The sequence below is a fragment of the Cydia pomonella genome, chromosome 10 (genome assembly GCF_033807575.1).
Source record: "Cydia pomonella isolate Wapato2018A chromosome 10, ilCydPomo1, whole genome shotgun sequence".
Classification (NCBI taxonomy): Eukaryota; Metazoa; Arthropoda; class Insecta; order Lepidoptera; family Tortricidae; genus Cydia; species Cydia pomonella.
The window spans coordinates 8,180,019-8,190,498 of NC_084712.1; the positions used below are offsets into that span (position 1 = coordinate 8,180,019).

General features: G+C 40.1%; 1 protein-coding gene across 1 annotated transcript; it reads left to right on the forward strand.

The window, feature by feature from the left end:
* The first annotated feature begins 4,148 nt into the window (after nt 1–4,148).
* Nucleotides 4,149–4,979, forward strand: LOC133521743 (activity-regulated cytoskeleton associated protein 2-like). Its single transcript, XM_061856810.1, has one exon. It carries the CDS (start codon nt 4,149–4,151, stop codon nt 4,977–4,979), a length of 831 nt encoding a protein of 276 aa, XP_061712794.1.
* Nucleotides 4,980–10,480: the final 5,501 nt, after the last annotated feature.

Consider the following 10,480-nt stretch of genomic DNA (forward strand, 5'->3'; position numbering starts at 1 on the left):
TTGAGTTATCGCAAAAAGTTTTCCCTTCATAGTAAAAAGACTTACTTTAATTAGGTACTGATTATACAAAAATTTGCCTATTTGTTTAACTCGGGTGAAAGGTACCGTTTCATCCCTTGGTTAACAATTTACTATACTTTAAGCTCCAGTTTAGCTTATTGTGACGGAAGAGTAACTACGGAACCCTACACTGAGCGTGGCCCGACATGCTCTTGGCCGGTTTTTCATTTTGACATCAGAATGTAATTCGAATTGGCCTCAAGGTCGGTTTCTATGACTCCTATGAGTTGGCACAATATTTTACTAATCTATTTATTTTATCAATAGACATTCAGGGCCAACTTTTGTGAATCAATATGAAAGTTATCTGAAAGTTCTTAATGTATTTATTTGTATGTATGTTGTAAACGAGTTCATAAATATGGATACATTTTTTCATCTTATTGCAATGGATTAAGGTGAAAATATGTATACAAATTTATGAACTCGACTGCTTAACAGAATATCAAAAAAAGTAAAGCGTATATACAACGTGTCCCAAAACTCAACGATAAGCCGGCACCAGAGGATGGAGCTGCTTATGATTAGTCGAGAAAAAATAAGGAAAAAAATATATCTCAATTATTTTAGAAATTACAGAAAAAAAATGAAATTCATTGAAAATCGACATCCCTAATGGTATTTTTAACGACCATGTCTACAAATATTCAAATATTACTGTTTTTTATTTTGTTTTTGGAAACTTCAGTAGCCCTGCTATCTAACACAGTTCTTAAAAATACCAAAATACATGTAGTTTTTACACAAAAAATAATCAAAATTCATTTTGTCCCTACAATTTTGAAAGATTGTTTCTTACAGTCCACTTTCAATCATCATGGTGTAAAAAAATAGTATCGACACCACTATGGCAATTATTTTCAAAAGTTGACGCAACTAACCAAGATTCCAAAATGGTATAATACTTTGGGAAACCTAGTCACAACAAAAAACAACGAATTTTTAAACAAGAACCGACATTTTTAAATGTTGATATTAATCACTGCCCGTGCAGTGCGAGAATACTTAAACCAAGAGTATCCAGGGCGTTGGATCGGGCGACTTGGTCCTATCTTGTGGCCACCCCGTTCGCCCGACCTGAACCCCCTGGACTTCTTCTACTGGGGCTGTCTTAAAGACAAAATCTACTCAAAACCCATAGCAACATTGGACGAGCTTCGCCAAAAAATCACACAAGCTGCGGATCATATCAATGGTAGAAGATATGCACGACGGATAAAACGATCATTTCTAAGGCGATGTCATGTCTGTATTAATGCCGGTGGCAGGCAATTTGAACATTTACTGTAGTATTAATAATGTAGTAAATGAATTTAAAAAAAAGGAAAAAAAATTGTACCATTTCTTTGCATTTATTCAACATTTTTCAACAACAAAAATCCTTTTTTGGGTACAGTAAAAGTGATTACCGCCAACATTAAATAATGTCGATTCTTGTTTAAAAATTCGTTGTTTTTTTTGTGACTAGGTTTCCTAAAGTATTATACCATTTTGGAATCTTGGTTAGTTGCGTCAACTTTTGAAAATAATTGCCATAGTGGTGTCGATACTATTTTTTTACACCATGATGATTGAAAGTGGACTGTAAGAAAAAATCTTTCAAAATTGTAGGGACAAAATGAATTTTGATTATTTTTTGTGTAAAAACTACATGTATTATGGTATTTTTAAGAACTGTGTTAGATAGCAGGGCTACTTAAGTTTCCAAAAACAAAAAAAAACAGTAATATTTGAATATTTGTGACATGGTCGTTAAAAATACCATTAGGGATGTCGATTTTCGATGAATTTCATTTTTTTTTCTGTAATTTCTAAAATAATTGAGATATATTTTTTTCCTTATTTTTTCTCGACTAATCATAAGCAGCTCCATCCTCTGGTGCCGGCTTATCGTTGAGTTTTGGGACACGTTGTATACGTATATTCATCCAGGGCCGAAATACAGAGGGGAAATGTCGTGAACATTTATATAGAAAAATTACCATGTTTCTTCTTAAAAGTCACACAAACCCGCCGCCAAAAAACCGCTCCCATAGTTACATTCTCATTTAAAAAACAACGGGTTGCACTCCGGGAGGGCCGGCAGAAGTGAAAACTTGAAAATTATTAACGTTGTGCATTTTTGATATTTTGGAGAAATTGAGTAGTGTAACCGGGACTCGGAGCGATGGGGCGAGATGTAAAACCACAATGTGCACGGATATCTTTTATTGATACCAACCACGGTCAGAGTAAGGTACACTTATAATTTATGCGCCGAGTACTAAAGTAACGATACGGGAGCCGTTTTGCGTCACCTAGTAGTCGGTAGATCGTAACTAGTGAGCCGGGAATCCGTCAACACCAGTAACTAATCTGCTGAAGAAAGATAACATACAAAATCAGCAAGCCTACTTATGAAATCTGAGTCGAACAGTCGTTAGCGTGTTCTAACTCGACGCCTGCGCCATCTATTGGTGGTTGATGAAAGTTTCCGTAAGGTGTAGTTGCGCTACTCGGTGCAGGATGGTGTTACTGGTACGTCGTTCTAGGTGATTGGTGTCACATATTCTCCCCCTCTATCCACGATGACGTCTCGGCGAGTAGGATAGGATGTTGGTTTTATTTGCGTTTGTTGGTAGCCTTGGTAGTTGCCTTCCTAGGCCTTCCTCTCTTCCGTATAGGCTGTAGGGGTTCCGGTAAGACTGGGTCATTCCCTTTGAATGGAGTGAGTGCTGAAGTATGGTAGGTTCCCACTTGCTTATCGGGTTCACTAGGATTAGCCAATTTGTACGATGTCGCGCCTTGCTTAGATTGCACAAGGTAAGGTCCATCTCGGCGTGGCATCAACTTGTTACTCACTCCTTGGGCGGAACGGCTAGCCATGTGGGTGTCGGCAAGCACTAAGTCACCGGCTTTATATCCTGGATCAGGTCGTCTTGCCTTATCAGCTTGTTCCTTACGAGTTTCTTCTTTGTCCTGGCGAATTTGTTTGGCTCGCTTTAGCGTTTCAGCCAGTAATAAAAGTTTCGGTGTAATATCCGGCACGAAACTTTCAGAGAGCATAGCGACAACGGATCGCAATTTGTTAGTGCTGTCATGCAGAAGGTCACCTTTTGTCTTGGTATTCACCATACATTCACCCCTGTATACCACCCAGCTGCGAATCCCGTAGAGAGGAAAAATAGAGACATAAAGACTCAACTTGGCATCTTAGTGCAGGACAATCACAGGGAGTGGTCTGAAAAGCTTGCTTGTATACGATTTGCTATGAATACTGCAACAAGTCTAGCGACAAGCTATACACCAGCCTACCTCACTTTTGGCCGCGAACTCCGATCACCCGACGATGTCAAACACGATCTGAAGCAAATTTTGCTCTCTGAAAGTTTCGTGCCGGATATTACACCGAAACTTTTATTACTGGCTGAAACGCTAAAGCGAGCCAAACAAATTCGCCAGGACAAAGAAGAAACTCGTAAGGAACAAGCTGATAAGGCAAGACGACCTGATCCAGGATATAAAGCCGGTGACTTAGTGCTTGCCGACACCCACATGGCTAGCCGTTCCGCCCAAGGAGTGAGTAACAAGTTGATGCCACGCCGAGATGGACCTTACCTTGTGCAATCTAAGCAAGGCGCGACATCGTACAAATTGGCTAATCCTAGTGAACCCGATAAGCAAGTGGGAACCTACCATACTTCAGCACTCACTCCATTCAAAGGGAATGACCCAGTCTTACCGGAACCCCTACAGCCTATACGGAAGAGAGGAAGGCCTAGGAAGGCAACTACCAAGGCTACCAACAAACGCAAATAAAACCAACATCCTATCCTACTCGCCGAGACGTCATCGTGGATAGAGGGGGAGAATATGTGACACCAATCACCTAGAACGACGTACCAGTAACACCATCCTGCACCGAGTAGCGCAACTACACCTTACGGAAACTTTCATCAACCACCAATAGATGGCGCATCAACGTTCGGCCGAAGTCAACCAAGCTGGCGGATTCTGAAAACGAACCCTCGAACACACCCAAATCGAGACCTACGCTGAGAGTGGGGTTGAGACCACGTAAACTTCACGTACCTTCGAGTAAAAAGAAGATGGCTCACATATCCATGTCTACGGAGCAGCTACAGCAATTGGTGACGTCACTTACAGCTGCTGCCCTGCAAGCTGCAACTGGTGGTGTCAAGACTACAACGGTATCATTTGCTAACGTGTCATTTTCCTACGACGGCACTAGAGAATCCATTCGCCTGGAAGAGTTCTTATCAGCCGCATCAGTCTATAAAAAAGTTAATAATGACATGTCGGACGAAGCTGCTATTATGAGTCTTCCTTTGGTGTTGAAAGGTGAAGCTTCGACATGGTGGCAAGGAGTAAAAGATAGTATTACCTGTTGGACCGACTTTGAGGCAAGACTGCGTCACGCGTTTGCACCAAAAATATCTGGCGTCCAAATATTCCAGGAAGTGTTTTCACGCAAGCAACCGGCAGACATGCTGACAGAGACATTTATTGCAAAGAACAGAGCCCTGTTGACTCAGCTACGTTCACCGGGTTTGACAGAGGAACTACAAATAGATGCTATTCATGGCCAGTTGCATATTAATATACGCGAGAGGATACCACGTGACTCAGTGACGACATTCGACCAGCTGCTAACTGCTGCTAGAAATGTTGAACAGGTGCTACGTGAGAAGTCTTCATCGGTGTCGTCTACTGGCCAAAGCGAAAACCAAACTGGGCTGAGCAAAAAGAAACAGCGCTGCGACTACTGTCGTGCCACAGGCCATACCGTCGAGGAATGTCGAAAAAGACTGAAGCAAATGAGTGGACAGACTGGACAGGGTCCAGGGCCAGATGTAACCGGGACTCGGAGCGATGGGACGAGATGTAAAACCACAATGTGCACGGATATCTTTTATTGATACCAACCACGGTCACACTTATAATTTATGCGCCGAGTACTAAAGTAACGATACGGGAGCCGTTTTGCGTCACCTAGTAGTCGGTAGATCGTAACTAGTGAGCCGGGAATCCGTCAACACCAGTAACTAATCTGCTGAAGAAAGATAACATACAAAATCAGCAAGCCTACTTATGAAATCTGAGTCGAACAGTCGTTAGCGTGTTCTAACTCGACGCCTGCGCCATCTATTGGTGGTGTATGAAAGTTTCCGTAGGTGTAGTTGCGCTACTCGGTGCAGGATGGTGTTACTGGTACATCGTTCTAGGTGATTGGTGTCACATATTCTCCCCCTCTATCCACGATGACGTCTCGGCGAGTAGGACAGGATGTTGGTTTTATTTGCGTTTGTTGGTAGCCTTGGTAGTTGCCTTCCTAGGCCTTCCTCTCTTCCGTATAGGCTGTAGGGGTTCCGGTAAGACTGGGTCATTCCCTTTGAATGGAGTGAGTGCTGAAGTATGGTAGGTTCCCACTTGCTTATCGGGTTCACTAGGATTAGCCAATTTGTACGATGTCGCGCCTTGCTTAGATTGCACAAGGTAAGGTCCATCTCGGCGTGGCATCAACTTGTTACTCACTCCTTGGGCGGAACGGCTAGCCATGTGGGTGTCGGCAAGCACTAAGTCACCGGCTTTATATCCTGGATCAGGTCGTCTTGCCTTATCAGCTTGTTCCTTACGAGTTTCTTCTTTGTCCTGGCGAATTTGTTCTGCTCGCTTTAGCGTTTCAGCCAGTAATAAAAATTTCGGTGTAATATCCGGCACGAAACTTTCAGACAGCAAAATTTGCTTCAGATCGTGTTTGACATCGTCGGGTGATCGGAGTTCGCGGCCAAAAGTGAGGTAGGCTGGTGTATAGCTTGTCGCTAGACTTGTTGCAGTATTCATAGCAAATCGTATACAAGCAAGCTTTTCAGACCACTCCCTGTGATTGTCCTGCACTAAGATGCCAAGTTGAGTCTTTATGTCTCTATTTTTCCTCTCTACGGGATTCGCAGCTGGGTGGTATACAGGGGTGAATGTATGGTGAATACCAAGACAAAAGGTGACCTTCTGCATGACAGCACTAACAAATTGCGATCCGTTGTCGCTATGAATCCGCCTAGGGACACCATATCGAAGGAAAACTTCATTTATCATGGTCATAGCGCATGTTGCAGCTTGCAGGGCAGCAGCTGTAAGTGACGTCACCAATTGCTGTAGCTGCTCCGTAGACATGGATATGTGAGCCATCTTCTTTTTACTCGAAGGTACGTGAAGTTTACGTGGTCTCAACCCCACTCTCAGCGTAGGTCTCGATTTGGGTGTGTTCGAGGGTTCGTTTTCAGAATCCGCCAGCTTGGTTGACTTCGGCCGAACGTTGATGCGCCAGATGTAACCGGGACTCGGGAACAGTCGTTAGCGTGTTCTAACTCGACGCCTGCGCCATCTATTGGTGGTTGATGAAAGTTTCCGTAAGGTGTAGTTGCGCTACTCGGTGCAAGATGGTGTTACTGGTACGTCGTTCTAGGTGATTGGTGTCACAGTAGCAGTTTTATAAAAAGAGATAATTCTCTTGCGAATTTTAGTATTAATAAATAACATATAAAGAGTAATCCATGAGACGTGAGCAGAACTACAGCCTACACAATCAGTAAATGCTAATGAATCGTTCACCATTTTATTTAACTTTTTGGTAAGGAAAAATTTGAGTATGTACAATCATGGACAGTTGGACACCCAACAACACAAAGATACAATACAACATAATTAACAAAGATTAAAACTTGTTAACCGTTATGACAGCACTTTGAAGAAAATATAATGTCACACTTGAATGAGATACGATTTTTCAAAAGTAAACAGGCTTTGATGACATTCAATTTGCATGTCACCATGATGTCACGATCTGACGGTCACGTGACCTGACGCGAGTTTAACATTTTTTCCCCATCACAAAAAGTGCACAGCGCCGCTAATGAAAGTTTTCAGTTCAAAAAATATACGAAACATGGCATGAACATTTACGTAACATATATAAGTAATCAATGTCTGGTAGTTTACGATGCTAAAAATGATTATACAAATAATATATATAGAGTGTAATTGTTGTGTTTGACCATACGCTGAGGGGTTAATATGTGTGTCATACTAAACAACTTTACTATGGGCCCAACCCCGAAATCGCGAAAAAAAAACCGGTTCTTTTTTTTTGTTTCGATACAATATGGGGAAGTTACAATACAGTGTGTTACAGTTCAAGTAATTAATTTGCATGCAAGCATGTAAATTTATAATCAGTATAATTACAAAAAAATAATTTAAATAAATATAAAATGTCAAATTGAAATAATTGAAAAACTTTACATAATAGGCATATGACAAGTCATACAATTAAATAACTAAATATCACTAATTAAAATATAAATAAAGTAAACCTATTTCACCCAGTTTTATACAAAGGAAGTAGAAGTTAGTATGTAAAAATACTACTCCCTCTAATTTCTAGTAGGCATTATGTTAGGTACTTGAATGTTCAATAAAATTTCATGATATTTTAATTAGGATTAGAATACCGTTTTAAAATGAGAGCGTAACTTCAAATGCATGGCGGCGGCTCGTGTGAGTCTTAAGCAGTTCTCCAGGGGATTCTAACCTTTTTCTGCGTCTACATATCCCTTCGATTGTTTTCGTTATAAAAACAAATAACTTTTTCCGTGGGCCCGTTGCGATCGTAAGCAAAGGGGGTACCTCGGTGTTTGAGAATTCGTACAATACACAGATGATGTGAAAGCATATCATGTAACGTTAGGTATAATCGAAGTTAACAATATGGTAACGCGTGGTACCGTATACTGTCACATGGTACTCTATCAATTAACCATCTGTCGACTAACGAACATGCAGGAGTCGCAGGACGCACTTCATGAACCTTATTCCCAAACAGACGTACCAAATCAAAACCAAATGGGTTACGTGCGTTTGGTCGCTCTTGAATAAGAGTAGGTATATGAGCGCAATATTTAATTGGTATTATACTGATATCCAATTTTGGTGTCTGAATACGGCCGGGTCTAGTTTGCTCCAGTGCTGGGTGGTCTGCATCGATACCACTGCAATACCGATCAACAATATGTTCCGCAAATCAATAAAGCCACATACATATATATACCTATACCAACGTAAATATGCTGTGTGTGACACGTGTACCATACTAGTTTAATTGGGTAGTAAAATAACAGGGTATCTAATGCTATTATTTCCTCTCAAAATTAATGAAAGCAATGTCTGTAAAACGGACAGTGAAAAAAATTCCTATGCTGTCATGTAATCTGTTCGATATTTTATACAAAGCGTAACAAAAATAGTAGGGTCCGTTTAAGTTTTTATCATGTTCTGATTACGAAAAATTAGAAGAAAATTTTATTTGACGGAAAAAAAAACTATGGGGCAAGTTGGCCGACTTGGACGACCTGCCCCATAGAATATTCTTCCCTGTCAAATAAAATTTTCTTCTACTTTCTCTCTTTCTCTTCATACAAAGGCCAAAAAATTTTCGCGTCAAAATTTTTTTCTTTAACTTTTTCCTAATCAAAACACGTTACCGAACATCAAAGGGATCCCCACGTTTTTTTACACCTTGTATAAATACACAAAAGTATGTTTCCATCAAAACTCATTAATTAAAAATGAAGTTTTGCACTAGTTGGTTCGGTGCGCTCAAGTCACATACGCATTGTAAACCTCGGGGTTCGGTAATCTCAAACCCTTGTAGTGTAGAAAAGCAACTACTGTATGATCTTCAATCTCAGACCGGAAACTTTCTAGGATTACGAGTAGACAACTAACAGTAACTTGACTGTACCTAATCTATCACAAGGCCTAAAAATATAACACCTAAAGAGGTTAATTTATTACGGTATTTAATAATAGAAATAGAAAAATCTATATCCATGGTAGTAGTCCAAATTTCGCAATTTTCGAATGTTTCGAGCTGTTTGTTTACTGCTCTGCAGATAGTATTAGAAGGCGGTATCTTGTGCACAAGGCGGCGCTTGGCAACCGGAAGTTTATCCGGCTGTCTTTTTTTTTTTTTTTTTATGTAATAGGCTGCAAACGAGCAGACGAGCCGCCTGATGGGATGTCGGTTCTACTACCTAATATACCTAATTCGTAAAACATTTTAGTTGCACCTATGAACTTATCTGCTTTAACTTGACCTCGAGGTACATAAACAACGTCGTACTCGTAAGTGGACGTCACATTTAAACTGGTTCGCCTTAAAGCGATGCTCTCAGTAACCGTTTTTGTAGCTTTGCAGTTTATATTTTTTTATTCTGAAACTGACTAGCATAAACCTTTCTCCGTCCCTCTGCATATATATCACGTATCCGACGAAAAGGTAGATGTAATAATTCCTTATTTTACTCGTTCAGTGCGCGAGCTTAACAAATTTATGCAGTACGCTACGCAGTATAACATAATAAAGCGTTTCGTACCAATACTTGGCTGCTTAATTTGATTGACATGCGAGTTACGTGCGTAGCCTTCTATTTTTTGACAACTAAACCTTTATTAGGTAACTGTAATTGATGCTAGCTTATTCTATGGTTACTAACTCGGTAATCTATAATTTTTCAGCTTTACTTATATTTGGTATTCCATTATCATGTGTGGTGGGCCCCCACAATCTCCGGGGAAATCCTCTCGTTTGCCGGCTTTGTGCCGCAATACGTGCCTTTGGATTCTACCGGATTATCGGCTTTCTATTAGAGCCAATTTATTTTTTATATGTCCATATGATTACGTAGAGATTTATTAGCCTATGTGGGCCTCCAGAGGATTTGTGCCAACCGCAGGACGGTCAAGGTTTGAATATATCCCGAACTCGTGTACGGATTTGTAATCTGTTGAACATATATTGGATTCAATTTAGTCACGCCACAATATTACCTCGTATCGATTCCTGTAAATGAAAATGTGACTGAGTGGATCATAAAGAGATTTAAGTACCTAGTAGATTTAAGTGGCCAGTATTTTGCTCAACGCATTAGCATTGTCATTCAACGTGGCAATGCGGCCAGCCTTCTGGGCACACTGCCCATCGGACGTGTTTTATTTATAGGACCTTTATTTTAAGTTTATATATTAAGTTGATGTATAAGTTATTGTTACATAAAATTAAACTAAAAGTGTGTTTAGAAAAAAATGATATTAGTACCTAGGTGTTTATTTGTCCATGATAGTTAAGAAATACATATACGTTTTTATTGGGACAACATAAGACGACAATATACAGTAAAGAAAGCTTAAATAAAAATTAAATAAACAAACTAATCATTAAAACTAAACTACCTGTTATACCTACCTTGTTTATAAAACTTAAAATAGGCTTGTGTGCCCAGAAGACTGGCAGCGCTGCCTTTTTGGATGGCCAGACTAAATCTTTGGCCAAAGTAAAGATATTCCTGCTAATTTTATATAA